Below are 16,041 nucleotides of genomic sequence, written 5' to 3' on the forward strand. Positions count from 1 at the left end.
GAATAAATCAATTATGAGCATCAAAAATGAGCTTTTTCCTCACTTTTTCTGTCTTGACTATACCCCCAAATGGATTGACATATGCCGGCCGTTACCTTGGGCAAACATTTTTATTACACAGTCACTGTTTCATCGTATATCAGAAAGACGAGAGTATATTATCAGAAAATTAAATTTAAACTATAACACTTTGCTGGTGTTATCTCTGCAACGGCAGTACATAAAAAGTTTGATTTTCTAGCCAAAGTTCAGTTAGTATATAGGCAATGCTCTCGCCACTCGAACTATCAACATTCTGTCATATTTCATTCATGCAGGATACGGTAAAACTACAGAGCAACTCTCCGATTTGGCTCTTTCAGACATCTCGGTCAGTTTTTCGAAATTATGACAAAATCATGCCCTCCGTCGTGAAATTCTCTCACTTGTCTCGTGACGTGACATAGTCTTGTCGTGGAGATTTTTCACTCAGGCCTATAGTTACGTTCGGGCGGTTTTTCGGGATAATTATAGAATTTGTTGGCTAAGCATATCAACAACCCCCGTCCCTTCCCTCTGCCGCCGGACCGTAGCGATGTCTCTGTATATTGAAATACATTGCACGTTTGCATCGGTCTAAATGTACTTAACATAAGATAGTTGCTTCTGTTCTACAGTCAACTGCATTAAAATAGGAAACATTTGTATAGAAAATATTTGAGCCACGACTATCGTAATATGAATAAAAAAGAACAGCAACCAAACAGGCGTGTGGGAAGGGGAAGGGGGGCTGGTGGGTGGGGGTGCTTTGACGCAAGGTTGAAAGGAACTTGAAGGCATGCACAGCTAGGTGATGCAATTAAAACAGACGACCCTGTATGTATGAATTAAAACAAAAGTGTCAATGTTTCCCAATAGAAAACGAGGGCGATATTTAAGAACCTTACATGCATAGATAGACTCGGGATGTGTGATTTGATTAGTTCGCAGATAACATTGCAAAGGTCCTGCCTCTACCAATTTGTCACGAGGGTTCTACTCGTAATGGATAAGGTTGGCGTGTAATATACATTTTTGAGTAGTCGAATGAGAACTTTATTTCAGAACACATAAAAATACTTGCTTTCCTTATACATCTTCTGCCGTGGAAGTAGTTATTTTCTTTATAGATTTTATACTTCCACTTTTGTTTTACTTACAGCCAGCTTACGTCACCACTATCATCATAATGGTACTAACCAAAGTTTCAGTTGCATGGACTATTGTATAGGGGGTAACCAATTTCTGTATCAAGCATAACACATATTTTAACATTTAAACAACAGGTTAACTACATAATATTTTCAACATTTACTAACTTAATAGTACCATGTACAATTTTAATGTTCCTTTGATAATTTTATCCTACCCGTTGAATATTTTTCTAACACTGGCAAACAGTGTACACCCTACAATTTTAGCAATAGCAACCTTTCAAGAAATGACGGTCTGCCTTCGCTGGCCAAAGGATTTGTACCAACGAAGTCTTCGACTTTGAGCACATCGTTTCTTTATGTTGCCGTGTTGGACGAATCTTACCCTAATAGGAATTGTCGACTTTGCGATCCGCGTTATAGTCATTGCCGACTTTGCAATCCGCGGTCCCCCTCACAAATTTCCTAGTCGGGTTACTCCAATATTTCCCTTTCGGGAAACCAAAAAAAAAAATGATTTTGGAAATGGCTAGAATCCTCGTCTTCTTGCCTTACGTCGATGTCGTGTAAGAGTTTATGACACAAAACTAAATAGAGTAACTTTCATCTGAAGTGCATGATCGATACTTTATTCGCCTTGACAGAAATCTACAACCAAATAAAAGTTTTATTGAAAACCTTACACGATATTTGATGGAATAAAACATGAAATAATTTTGTAAAAAAAGTGAAAGAAATCAAATATCATACATAATATAGGTAAACTTAACAATGCATACTAATTACTTATATAAAAATGCAAGAGAAATTATCCCTGACATCAGTGTTGCTGTTAACGTTTTAGCCCTGATAGCACGACCATGCACGTCATTTCCTTGATACTGAAAGCCTTGAGTCCTTTGCATCATTTACTTCCCTACGACTGGTCGATAGACGACATTTCTGTTCAGGAACAGAGGGATAATTTCTTGAACTTTCCAATTTCTTACAAAGTAAGTTACTCATTGATTGCTTTGAGGATTTTGAGATCCGTCTTGATCGACTGCTCGTCGTCGACGTTTTCGATGATTTAAGCTGTATTGCAGAAAACCTTACATCGCCTCTCTTCCTGTTTATATAGGAATCCTTTCTTGTAGAAATTCCATCCGCAGCATTAAGATTCGTAGTGTCCTGTGCATTGCTCCTTACACTTGTTCCTTTGTGTTGATCTGACAGACGTCTCCTTAAGGAGTGCCGAGTCACGTAAACCGGTAAGACGTTCGCATCGACTATACCCGGCAAATCATTGATTTGTTGCTGTTTATGTCGATGTAGCATTGTTTTTCCTCCACTAACACTACTACTACTACCACTAATACCGCTACGACTACCACTACTACTACTAGGCCTACTACCACCACTACCACTACTACTACTACTACTACCACTACCACTACTACTACTACTACAACTACTACTACTACCACTACTACTACTACCGCTATTACAACCGCTACTACTACCACTACCACTGCTACTACTACTACCACCAATACCAATACCACTACTACTACAACCACTACTACTACCACTGCTACTTCTACCACTACTACCACTATTACTACCGCTACCACTACCACCACTACTACTACGCAAAGATATCATGAACGGTAACCGACCACGATCAATCGGTTGCTGCAAATCTGCGTTCGATCCGTCAGGACTCAGCGATAATGAGCGTTTCTTCACGATGGAGGCAGATTTGACATCGTCAACTAGATAATGTTGTGTGTTATTGCCTCTCATTGCACCTGTGCGACATACATCGCTCTTAGGAGTTATGACCGTATCGTTAATTAAATGATCATTGTCATCTTTGTCTTTCTCTTGTCTTGATTTGATAAAATTAGTTTTATCATCTATGTGACACTGGGTTGGCCCTTCGGTTATGCAAATAGGACGGTTTTCCTTAACTAGAGTACAATAATCATTATTCCCTTGCGTTGCTTCCTTCGTGTCTTTGCCACTCCGCAGATTGTACTTGCGAGTTAGCATGTCAGTCAATTTGCCTTCATTTTTCGTGTTGTGTTTTTGTTTAAAGTCAAGAAGTGCACTATCATCATGGATACTTTCATCGGACTGTAGATTCCGGTGGTTCGTGCCTGCTTCGTTTCGGTTCTGTGAGCAACCCAAAGAAACCAAATTTACAGGTGTCGATGGACTTTGATCCTGTTTCGTATCTCTACCATGCCGTTGGAAATCAGTCTCGTGATCTGTTACTTGCGTTATATTCACACTAGGATTAATATTATCAGACAGTTGTGAGTTAAAAGGCGCCCCGTAGCAAAGTTCATTGGTGACATCTAGATCTTCATCTGGTGAGCTTTCGTGATTGTGTTTCGACCCACTTCCATTATACTGTGGTGCGTGATCTCGAGGAGAAAAAGCGAGGGGAGGGGCTAGGCGTGGCAGACTTGTCAGATCAGGAACTTGAAGGGTAGACTGTCGGAAATTCGGACTATCAACAATACGGGTAACATCCTGCTCCCCATGATGTGAGTTGATGTGAGTATTGTTGCTCCTACCTTCGTTAGAATGCAACGAATCTTTAGGAAAAGAAGAGAGTACGAGGGAAGGACTAGCCTCTAGTTCCTTCAAAACCGTCTCCGGCGTTACTTGAATTGTAGACTGTTGTGAGTCATATTTTGCCTCACTACTTACGGTATTGGTATATTTCTGATCGCCAATGGCTGAGCTAGTGACACCCTCATTGGTTGTACAAGATTTCACAGCAGACGTAATTACGTCTTCATGAGGAATCGGAGGGTCATTGACAGGACATGTCCTTGGTTTTGGTAAAAGCGCCACTGCCATCACGTAAATTGGAGACTGCTGTGAGTCTACCTTCACCTCACTACTGACTGTATTTGTATATATCTGATCTCCAACGGTTGAGCTGTCTTCACTTTGTTTGTTTGTCCCTGGTTTATCATCAAAGGTAAATTCGTCGCATTGAGAAGTTGCAGCAACGAGAGAGGTGCAAGTTTCCAGTTCCGGCAAATTCATTACCTCTGTTACTTGAAGTATAGATTGTTTCGAGTCAATCAGTGAATTGCTAGTAGCTTTCTGATTTCCATCAACTGAGCTGTTGTCACGGGCATTGTTTGTACTTGACATTTCAACACACTGAAAAGCGTCTTCGTGCGAGGAGGGAGGAACGAGGGAAGTGCAAGTTCCCAGCTTCAGTAAAGTCGCCACTGCCGTTTCTTCAAGTGTTGACTGTAGTGCGTCTGCCATGCCGTCAATTCTAACGGTTCGAGCACCTTTCTGATCTCCATTGGCAGGGCTGTTGTCAATTGCATTGTTTGTCTTCTGTTTTTTATCAGAAGTTAAGGCCACTTGCTGAGAATACGGGGAAACAGAGGAAGCAAATGATCCCAGCTCCAGTAAAGTCGTCACTGCCATTTCTTCAAGTGTAGACTGCTGTGAGTCTACCTTCACCTCGCTGCCAACGGTACTAGGTTTTTCATCAGGCGTAAATGCGTCTTTTTCATGTCGAGTCGGAGGATCGAGGGGAGAATAAGTTTCAAGTTCTGGTGAAATCTTCACTGCCGTTATCTTAAGTGTCGACTGTTGAGAGCATAATGTCTCATTTGTCACGGTATTGACAGTTTCCTGATCTTCAAAATTCGAGCTGTTGTAAATGTGATTGTTTGTAATAGGTGTTACATCAGATGTACATACGTCTTGTTCACGAAGAGTCTGCAGAGGATCGATGGGAGATATTTCAAGTTTAGACTCATTTGTCACGGTATTCGTATCTTTCCTATTTCCAATGTCCGAAAATGTTTCACTTTGATTTTGTGTTCTGGAATTGTCATCAGACATAAATGCATCTTGTTCATAGTGGGTCGGAGAATGGCGCAGAGAGCAAGTCCCTGACTCTGGTAAAGTCCTCACAGACGTTACTTCAAATGCAGATGGATGTGAGTATAATTTCGCCTCGTTTCTCACGGTATTGATATTTTTCTTATTTCTAATGGCTGAGCAGTTGTCACTTTGACTGTTAGTACTAAATTTGTCACCAGACGTGAATGCATCTTCATAAGACGACGGAGTAAGTAGGAGAGATCGAGTTCCTAGTTCCGGTAATATAGTCACCGCCGTTGCTTCTAGTGTAGACTGCTGTGAGTCTAAATTCGAGGCACTGGAAAATATTTTATCTTCATTGATTGAACTGATATCACGTTGATTACGCGTTCCCAATATTTTGTCAGAATTACATGCATTTTCACGAGAAGACGGGGGAAAGAGTGGATTGTTATCAGGTTGAATAACAGTTCTCTGAAGAGGAGTATTAACGAGATGAACTGAAGACCTTTGTTCCATCAACGTCGTCACAGCTGCTATTTCAATAAATAAACCTACTTCTGTCATGTCCATTGAATTTTCTTGTTCATTTTCCTGTTGAATATCCATTGCATATTTTGCCTCCCTTTCCGCTGAATCTTGCCTGAAATTCTCTTTGTGGAACACATTGACATCTTCACTTACTTCTAGTGGTTCGTTACTACCGTTGGTTGAAGCACAAAGTTTTGAGTGGTCGTACGGGATATTGACACTATTATCAGGAAATTGGCTCGAGTTCAGCTCATGATGCCACAAGGTTAGCTCGGCTGTCGTTCCCGTTTGCGATCGCTCTGAGAAACCCTTTCGGTGAGGTAAATCTTTATCTGGTGCTTCGCTTACTGGGTGCCTTTGTATTGCGTTATCGGGGTTGTGATTACTTGGTAAGCTGTACATGTGATCGTATAGTACCGCTTGGTATTGATCAGTGTTACCAAGCAAACATTTATCAGAATTGTCCAGACTTAAAGATGTACTTGAAATAGTCCTAGTTTGACTTAATTTCTCGTCTGCTTGTCTATTGTCAGTTGAACTACCAGTAATATGGTTTGGCTTCATTGCTTCATCATCAAGGAAATCTTCTTCCAAATTGATTCCGTTTACTTTACAAAAATCTCGACAAAAGAGAGCATCCATAAAAGTCTCACGTCGCTCATCCAAAGGGCCCGTTTGGCTCCCACAGGTCTCATTTCTAGAGTTATTTTTGTTAGGTTGGATTACTGTTTCATCATTCACAGGACCCATCTGACAAACAGCTTTGGGTCGGCATTCTTCTTGTCTGTATGTGGTATGTTTGTTTGATGACAAATCATGCTTCCTGACTGTACATTCGATGACAAAACTCTCCAAAGGTGTTGGTAATTCACCGCGTTTTGTAGAAAACCAGTCGTGGAAGAGTTCTTCATTCTCACTGAGAATGGCTGTTACAAAATCAGTGCTTGGGAGCGGCAGAAAATGTGGAAAATTTGCCTTTCTCGACATCTTTTTGTATGTCGGATTGCCTTGTTCCCTTCGGGGCGTCTTTGGGGTCATTGGACTTTTTCTATTCTTCATACGGGACGGTGATGACGGTGTCATGCATCCCTTCCTTGAACGACTCTTCCAGATCCTAAATGGGAACAAAATGACCGAATTTCCAGAATCGTTGACGATAAATAAGCGAATACAATCATATATATCCATCTCTGTATATATTCCTAAATATATATGTACACACACATACACACACACACATATATATATATATATATATATATAGAGTAGGTTGGCGTCTATCTTGGCGCAGAGTGCTCTATGTCCATTGGACAGAGCGGAATATATGTTGATACTAGATGAGAGGATCCTATATATTCATGGAGCATAACTTGAAGCTAACAGTTGTCTGAAGATCGCTACAAAGCGTGAAACTCCGAGTTACAACTACTAGTGTTCCACTAGTCTCATCTAGTATCAACATATATATATATATATATATATATATATATATATATATATATATATATATATATATAAATGAACTAGCCAGAAGTAGCATTAAGATGGATCTTCCAATTCAAATAGGCTTGTTTGTCTACCAGTATGCCAAATTACGCATGTTACAGTTTTAATACGACTGTCTCTGTAAATTTTTTGATGTAAGTAAATGGGAGTACGTGGAAATGGAAACTGATTCGGCGTATATTTCCGTCGCTGGTAACAGTCTAGAGAAGATTTTGAAACCGAACATGAATAAAACATTTCGCAAAGAAAAACATTTATGGTTTCCACGTGATGATACTGAAGAATATAAAATGTTTGATAAACGAACTCCTGGATTGTTTAAAGTAGAATGGAAAGATGATGGTATTGTTGCCTTGTCCAGTAAAATATATTACTGTTTCGGTGGGGTCAAGGGAGACAAATTTAGTTGCGAGGGGTAAATAAGAAAAGAAACAGAATCGATGAGAAAACTTATAAGGAGGTTCTTACCACGTAACAAAGCAAAGCTGGGGGAAATAAAGGTTTTCGAGTTAAAGACAATCACGTATATACATATAGACTCAGCAAGGATGCTTTCACTTACTTTTACTCGAAGAGAAAAGTTCAAGAAGACGGTGTTACGACTACATATCTTGATATTTAGTGAATAGTATGCAGTATGGAATAGATATTTTCTCCTGTGTCGTGTGCTTGTGCATATTTTGTAGAACTCTACACTCTGCAAACTACACTAACTACACAAACTTATAAGTTTAAGTTAATTCACCTATCTAATGTTAAGAATACTTCTATATATACAGTAATATTTTTTTAACTTTTACGTTTTATTTTACATGAACTTAGTGTAAATTTGTGTAGTTTATGTGACCAATGTACCGATGATTATAATTAATTGTTGACTGAAGAAATGTTGTGTTGTTTTAAAAGGATTAACCACATTTAGTGAATTCCCTCGTTGATTTTAATATTAACGCAATGTTTTCTCATCTTGTACTCTTTTAAAATTTTATCTGAAAATATATTTTATCAAGTGTGATAACGGTTTAAGAGGTATAAATCAACAGAATAGAAATGATTTAACATATACAACTTACTTTACTGGTAAGGCAAGTGTACTTTGTAATCGAAAATGTATTGCCGTAATGATTTTCACGATTGTTTAGTATTTTTCTCTCTGTTAACGTATAACTTCCTGATATATTGTATAATAATTGTTCTGAAACATATAAATGTGGCATGAAACTTGTGTTTTGTTCAATAATTCTTGTAAGGAATATAAATGTTAAAATCTCTAACGATTTTTATGGCACAACATTTTGTTTTCATCTATTTTGTTTGAGTTTTGATTTTTGTTTAAAACAATTGTGATTTTTAAAAAGATTTTACTTTAATAAGATAAAGCAAGAATAAAATAAAAACAATAGATGTGATGAATATGAAGGGAAAATTAAAATGATATTAACAATAAATAAATAGGTATTACATTGTTCACACCTCTTATAGTGACGTAATCACCGAATAATATCATTCACGAAGGACGCCCCCAACAAATCCACCTCATTCTACCTCCACCTCCACCTCCCAAAAAGGTGTGAAAAGGGCTTACTATACTAGTTATATATAGCCTATATATAGCCTATATATAGCCTATATATAGCCTATATATAGCCTATATAAAGCCTATATATAGCCTATATATAGCCTATATATATATATATATATATATATATATATATATATATATATATATATATATGATTGATCTCTACAGTATAAGGCAAGACATGTCACCAAAACAGAACTAGTACTGTTCGATACAGTTGACAAATGCTTAAAGTAGAATTACGACCTTCCTTGCTGGTTTCGAACCTCTGGACATACCATCAGTGTCAATGGCCTAGTTGGTTAGGGTGTCTGCATATAAAGCGGGAGGCCCGGGTTCGAGTCCCGGTGGATGCTGGAAATTTATTCACTGTCCTGGATTTGAAAACTCCTTACAATTTCAAATATATGTATAAAGAATATCAAAGAAGAACTTACCCTAATACTTTCTTGTGCTCTGTGGGTATACTCTTCGAATTGTTCGCCGATGCGATGTACTCGTTAATTTTCCATAGAAGGAGGGACTGGAGATTAACTGACGGAAGATCATTCTCACTGGGTGTTTTGGGTGGCACTAAGGAGGATGGTTTCCTGCTTCTCACGTCACTGTCACTGTAAGAAACAATTGGCCGTGGTATACCGTCATTGTTGGTGATTTCCTTTTCATCGGAGATGGCCGATATGATTGCGTCATGGTTCCGGCCGAGTTTTGACGAATTTCCCAGTTTACAAGAAGGTGTTTCGGCATGGCATCCGGTGGAAACTAGTTGAAGTTGTGTCGTCAGTGGTGATCCGGGCCGTGGAGTTGCCCGAATGATAGGATTTATCTTCATCTTGCAACTAAGTGAATAATTTGGTATCGAACCATCACTATCGCAGCATTTAATGTTCCTTGGTGATCTTAAATCGCTTATTGTTTTGCTGCTTGAAAATGTTGTGCCCTGCCGATATGACTGGTATTGGTCATAAACCAAGTTTGACCCACCGGGGGAAGGTTTGCCCGTACTGTGAAATATCTCTTCGCGAATCGTCGTGTTATGCTCTTTATCTTTCTTAGATGGTCGGTTAACTTCCAAATTAACATTATGGCGCATAACTTGTGCAACATCTCGACGGCCGTTCACCGCTTTCACATCCACATCCATTGTCTCACATTTATTTGGATAGTTGACATTTTTAACCTCGACAGGGTTTCTGACAGAGGCGTGTCCTAATTCAGATTTGTCTTTTTCATCTGACGTGGAAAACTTTTCAAACGAAGCAATTAAAATTTGAATTTTCTGTGGCGTTGGTAATTGCGAAAGAAAATCTTCATGAGAATGACTCATTCTGCGCCTCTTGAGACCATTGGGAATGTATGGAGTCATGCATGAAGGCACTTCCGGTCCCTCTCTCGCACTGTCATTCGTTTGTACTGTAGGCCTAGTTTCAACCATAAAAGTGTCCATGGTTGACCCCCAATTAATGGTATTCCTCTAGAATTGTAGCGGATTCCGTAAAACTGACCAATTGACAGGAAGATATTTCCAGTGAGCTGCAAGATCACTGTCTATGAAGAGATGATAATGATGATGAAAGAAACACAATTTAGATCAAGGAAACCGGATTCACAGTTAACCAGGAAACATTATACTCACAAACATGTTTGGAGAAATCTTCTACTCACAAAATGCGAATTTAACGCTTTGCTCAATTTCACTTTATTGAGAAAAACTTTCGAAATCTTAAATATATTCTCTGTTTTTGCCTACGGACAACAAATATATAGATATATAAGATCATCAACCTTTCTATTAATATTCGCAATGTTGTCGTTTGACTATTTTCGTATTAATGCGACTTTCATTAAGAAACATGCCTATTGTTTTATCATTTAAAAATTAAACAAGGGTTCAGCTTGAATGCTGTCTCGAAGCAGAAATCGATAGTATATAAAAACGGTAATGGTGAATTCTACATGTACAAGTTTTACATTTCCCGAATTGCTTGCTTATGAATTAATTATATCATATGTATTTCATACTTTAAAGGTTGTTCTTAAATTAAAGCCAATGCTTTGTGTAAGTTGTTCAAAAGGTCGTAAGATGCTTCAATATAACTTATGGCTACCTAGCCTAATCATAATGCTACTACTTCAGAAGCATAGTGAGTACATTGTGGTGCTAAATACAGTAACTTACCATATAAAAAAAATCGAGATAGCCTAGTTTCGTCAGTTTTCGGTTTCCATTCATTCATTTAGTTGTTTCTCATTTATTTGTTTTATAGACAGAAACATGATCGTTGAAATATAACTTTGTAGGCCTAATTAAGTCGATTGCATCTTTCAGATAAGGAATTAAGGGCGCATGAAGAACAATGTAAATTTCACGCAGTGTTTTGTGAAACGCAACGGCGCGCGCACGTGCCGTTGTTAGGCCTCAACATCAAACCGGACGACCAAGGGAAGACGCACGCCTGCATCCTACATAGCGGTGTAGTAGTAGTAGTAGTAAGTAAGTTGAGTCTCGTCTATTCGACATGCTCAGTGATTAACCTCCGCCACGTTTTACGATCTTGCGCAAGGTTTATTGCTTCCTCGAAACTGTTAATATTAATGTCCTTGAATTGCGACTTTATTTTTCCAAGCAAGGTAGTCACGGGCCTTCCAACTGGTTTAGCAGTATGTCAAGGCGCATAGGTTGGGAAGGGCTCAACAAACACAGCGACATTTTTTACACGGCGGCTGTTTTCTTCCTCGATTTGGTTTGATTATAATCAATTTTTAGATGCTGTTCAACAATGACTTAAATCCGAGCACCCACTTTCAGTCGTTATAGGGATAACTAGACTAGTCGGCTTCAAATAGACTTCCATTCAACTTTCAAGGAAGTTCCAATTTGCGTATAGTTTTACCTTGTAAATAAAGTAACGGAGCTAAACTAAGTGGTTCAGATTAGTTTCCGTCTCTTTTCTCGGGCCATGTAACATGCAATGATTCATGCACGTAGACTATGCATATGGTGATGAGCAGTAATTGTGACTAAGCCATGGCCAAGATTTCATGCCTTTCTTTACAGACAATACTGAACCTCCTAATTTACGCTTGACCGGATTTCAAAAGAAATTGTTTTCTACAGTGAAATGCATTGTCTACTGCTTTCGAGGCGAAGCAGTAGTTCATCCACTACGGACACCAACAAAACAGCACGTGGTCCAAACACAATCCTTCTCATGCTGATAATGGAATCGATGTTTGTATAAAAGGTTTATAACTTGGCTGTGCGTTGTTTTTGTTGACATACATTACATACACTGTACGCAATACGTTTAACAACCACATTCCTCAAATATTCCAAACTAATTATGACAATCACATAGGCCTACTATTCATACTTATATTTATATGGTCTACTATCACGTAGCCTACTTTATTCTGTATAGCACATCATGTTATGTTGCGTCAAATAGCATAAAGCCTGTGTGAACCCTATACGGTATATCAGCAGTTGGATTATAACGCTATCGATCTATTTCACACAACCCTTCCTTCTGCCTTATCTCTACGTAATGAACAGTAGACTAAACGGAACGTTTTCGGTTCAAAGACTGTAAACAGAGATGACAATAGATATCGTCAGCTAGCGACGCTCCGGGAGGTTCGCCTTCTTACTGTATGTAGAGATGAATAGAGCTCTGTTAGTGATTGCAATGGAGAGGTTGTATATAGCCTAACATTGCTTCGAACAATGAATAGCAGAGGGAATTACGCTGACAAATTTAAGGACTTTTATCTCTCTGATGGCGTAAGCCCGCAGTGCTTTATTAGGGGAAGTTCCAGTAGTAAAATATACCAACCTTTTTGTGTGTTAAATGGAAGTCGAGTTCTTGTAGGATTACATGGACAACATGCGTAACATAACATAATTGATCAGTCTCGCGTAACTAGTATCTACGCATATACCAGCATTGTAGTACGTCGAGAACCACGAATTTCGATTTAACTTTATTCTGCTTGGTTACGGAACGTTTTCAACCATGTTCTCAATCGGTTCTTTGATTGTTCGTTCTGTCGTTGGAGGTGGTGAAGGGGCAGAATCAAGGTAAGCTACAGCGTTATAACCGACTTAGATTCGTTAAAAATAAAACTGGCTTCGCTAAACTTTGTGTGAAAGCCTGGAAAGAACTTTGGGGGGGGGGGGGGGTCGTAGGAAAGACAGAATGGAAGAAGGAAGGAGACAGGAGGGAGCCTAAGCAAGAAGCGGAGGAAGGAAGGAGGTATTAGGGGTGGACGAGGATGTGAAGGAGGGGCCGGGGGGTGGGGGGGTGGTGGTCGGGAATGAAAAGGAGGGGGAGCTAGGGGAGAAATTGCAGAAAGGAAGGAGGGGCGGGGAGGGATCAGGCCTGGGATGGCCAATGAGTGGGGTGTAGGCAAGGATCGATTATGCGGGAGCTTGTCATAGTAGGCATATTTAAGCGCAAAATATAGTGGCCTCTCTGCATGGGGAAGGGGTAAGGAGATTATTGGCAGTCTAGCTTGTACCACCCAGAACTTGCTTAGGTTGCTCATAAATAAGCAATCCTCCTCTTTACAAGTTTACATGACTGCCCCAGTGGCCCCAGTGTCATCGCCACGTTCCCCACATGTGCCGGGGGGGGGGGGAAATCCCGGCCCAACTGCACCCCCCCAGTGAAATCATTGCCATGCCTATCAGAAATATAGGCAGGCTCCTGGATGATCCCAAAGTCTTTGACTTCTACATGAGACATGTAACTACAAGTTCTCAAAAATGCTGCTACATTGAAGCTGAGTAATGGTCCAATAGAAACGAAGAAATTCGCATAGCTCCAGCCCCCCCCCCCGCCCTTAGATGCACCCCATGCAGTCGTTCGAGATGGGATGATTTCCAATAATGGTAGACATGTTAGTGCATTATTTTTCATTAAGTCCTTTTTCTATCTACTTAAATTGATCTCACTGTAAATCCTCTTGGACGGTTATATCCACCAACTCAACACCGTTTTCTCTTGGTTTGCAGTTTGTCGTACCTGATCCAAGCGACCGATCTTTAGCATAATCTTTAGTTTAAAGGATAGTCCAGAGGAAGTAATTTATTATGGACAAATGAAGGAGAAAATATACTCCAAAAGATCGTGTTGAAATTGCATTCAATCCCTATGTACCGTTTTCGAGATAACAATTAACATTTGAATTTTGAAGGTCAAACGTTTTGGACAGAATGTTGATTTCAGACCACGTACCCCCCCCCCCCCACCTTATTATCCGAAAGTTTTTAAGTAAATGTTGATGTTCGCTGCTGTGTGGTACGCTTCTTACATTCCATAACTAAAACATTCGTGTTTTCAAATAGCGGGGAAAAAGGTGTTCAATGTTCGTTTAAATGTAGGATGATATATTATAGGGTAATCAACTGCAGGCAACCTTGTTTTGAGCAATATTTGGAAGGCGACCAAACTTAAATAAGTTGCTTAAAGATCAAGCTAAGGTAGACATATTATGGTACACGTTCTGTTAAATATACTTATCGTTTAAATATTCGTTAAGCATATACCATCAACACCATTTGCCTTATTGATATTCTAATCCAATAAGCAAACATCTTATTTGAAATCGCAAAATCACACAAATACCAAAATCGAATGGTTGGTATAGTGTTTCGAAGAGCTGATTTCCAAAGTCCGTAACAAACTTTGATGAGTATGTTTCGCACATTATTTGTGGTACAGTATTTAAATATACCTTATCTTGATAGTTGGTATTTCAAGCACAGATCAAACTTCGTATGTGCATTTAAGTCATTCTAAATAATCACCGGCGCTTTCTTACAACACAGAAGGGAAGTCTCGACTTTTCTATCTTGGTTGCCGTAGTTCGTAATCTTGATTAATTATTTATATTGATATCGTTGCCTAGGTTACAGACAAACAGTACCGCATCAATTCACTACACATTCCGTCCACTAGTGCGTACTATATATATTAATATTATAACTGTAAATTTATCCGTAATGTAAACCACAGTATATGTTCATAAATTAGCATTTAGTAACCTGGGTGGTTGTTTCCAAATCTTTATATGATCATTTTACATTTTCAGTCTAAAGGTTTTTCTGTTTTTTTTATCCACGACATAGGCAATTTTTTCGTCACAATGACATCATTCGCATTTGTCTTCATAAGGTGCATGCTGTACTGGCTGACACATGCTGTGTATTAGTAATCTAATTTAGGTACTCTTGTACGGTATACCATTGGTTTTAGTTTTCAAGTGATACGTACAGTAATATGTCATTTAAATTCCAATATCAAAGTCACTAGTGCCCGACAACATATACTCGACAAGCATTACTCTAGTGCACCAAACCCACCACAGTATCGATCAAATTAGCACCGTACACGCCAATGATTTTGCTCAATAAAGGCTGAAGGCCCGTACGCAGGGACAGGGGTAGGGCTGCGCCCAAATTACACAGGTCCACATTTTACACTGTAAAGAAGTGTATCTCTTGCTGCAGGGGTTGCCAATAGTAACCTCGTCAAGTGTAAGTAATCTAAATTAACCCCCCCCCCCCCCCACAGGACAGTGCTCAGTTAAATGGTCCACATTTTCAGTCTCATGGAGAGTTCAGCGTATGGACCTTGGCCTACACGAGATTGACGAAGACCATCCTACATTAAGTTGCACACAAAAGTTTCTGTGTTTGGTTAAACAGTTCATACTGTAACTGTCCAATCAACATGTTCAGGACAATTTAACGGCTGTGACCACGTACCGCAGTCGCTTATTTGCACGGCAGTTGTATTCAAGACTATGTGAATGTTATAGATCAGTTAGCTAGATATATGAGTAAATTACAACCTTTGGCTTTATAAATATCGTCGGGTCCTGAAATAGTTCCATCCGTTATAAACACAAGGGCGCAATGGAGTGCATTGACGCCCATCTAATGTTTGGTAGATCACTATTGGGGTTTTCTCTCTCTCCCTCTTTAGCTTCTTATCCTTCCGATTTTCATAATATCTGGATCTGTAAGCATTAGGCAACAAACCTAAAAGCTTTGATATAAATATGCTTAAAAAAGTTGCAAAATATACCACACTTTTGCATCCAAGCGTGCACCCTTAATTCTACCATGTAGGTAGGTATGTAATCCTCTATAACACCCCTCTGATATGACACAGAACGGTTGGCCCCACGGAGTTTAAAAGATTAGAACGTAAGTTACAGACAAAACATTGAAGAAATATGTGGGCTACTTTCATGACATTTCAAAAACAGTTTTAACGTCTTTTAACAAATCGTTATCATGCGGTTCCCGTATGAAAAACACGTGACGGGCATCACCTTTCCTTTGACTGACAGATTATCAAATGCCATGTTTTGGTAAGATGAAGAGAGAAT

General features: G+C 39.2%; 2 protein-coding genes across 2 annotated transcripts in view; one reads left to right on the forward strand and one right to left on the reverse strand.

The window, feature by feature from the left end:
• Nucleotides 1-2,088: 2,088 nt before the first annotated feature.
• On the reverse strand, nucleotides 2,089-11,935 carry LOC139980098 (uncharacterized). The gene is made up of 4 exons (XM_071991476.1): nucleotides 10,820-11,935; nucleotides 9,078-10,188; nucleotides 2,636-6,666; nucleotides 2,089-2,114 (listed from the first exon to the last, which is right to left on the reverse strand). Exons 2-4 carry the CDS (start codon nucleotides 10,085-10,087, stop codon nucleotides 2,089-2,091), a joined length of 5,067 nt encoding a protein of 1,688 aa, XP_071847577.1. The 5' UTR covers nucleotides 10,088-10,188; nucleotides 10,820-11,935.
• Nucleotides 11,936-12,297: 362 nt separating this feature from the next.
• Nucleotides 12,298-16,041, forward strand: part of LOC139979765 (uncharacterized) — a 32,511-nt gene continuing 28,767 nt past the window's right edge. Inside the window, exon 1 of the mRNA XM_071990855.1 lies at nucleotides 12,298-12,721. Within this exon, the coding sequence (XP_071846956.1) occupies nucleotides 12,657-12,721 (65 nt within the window). The 5' untranslated portion in view covers nucleotides 12,298-12,656. The remainder of the gene's footprint in view (nucleotides 12,722-16,041) is intronic.

The sequence above is a fragment of the Apostichopus japonicus genome, chromosome 14 (assembly GCF_037975245.1).
Source record: "Apostichopus japonicus isolate 1M-3 chromosome 14, ASM3797524v1, whole genome shotgun sequence".
In the NCBI taxonomy this organism is placed as follows: domain Eukaryota; kingdom Metazoa; phylum Echinodermata; class Holothuroidea; order Aspidochirotida; family Stichopodidae; genus Apostichopus; species Apostichopus japonicus.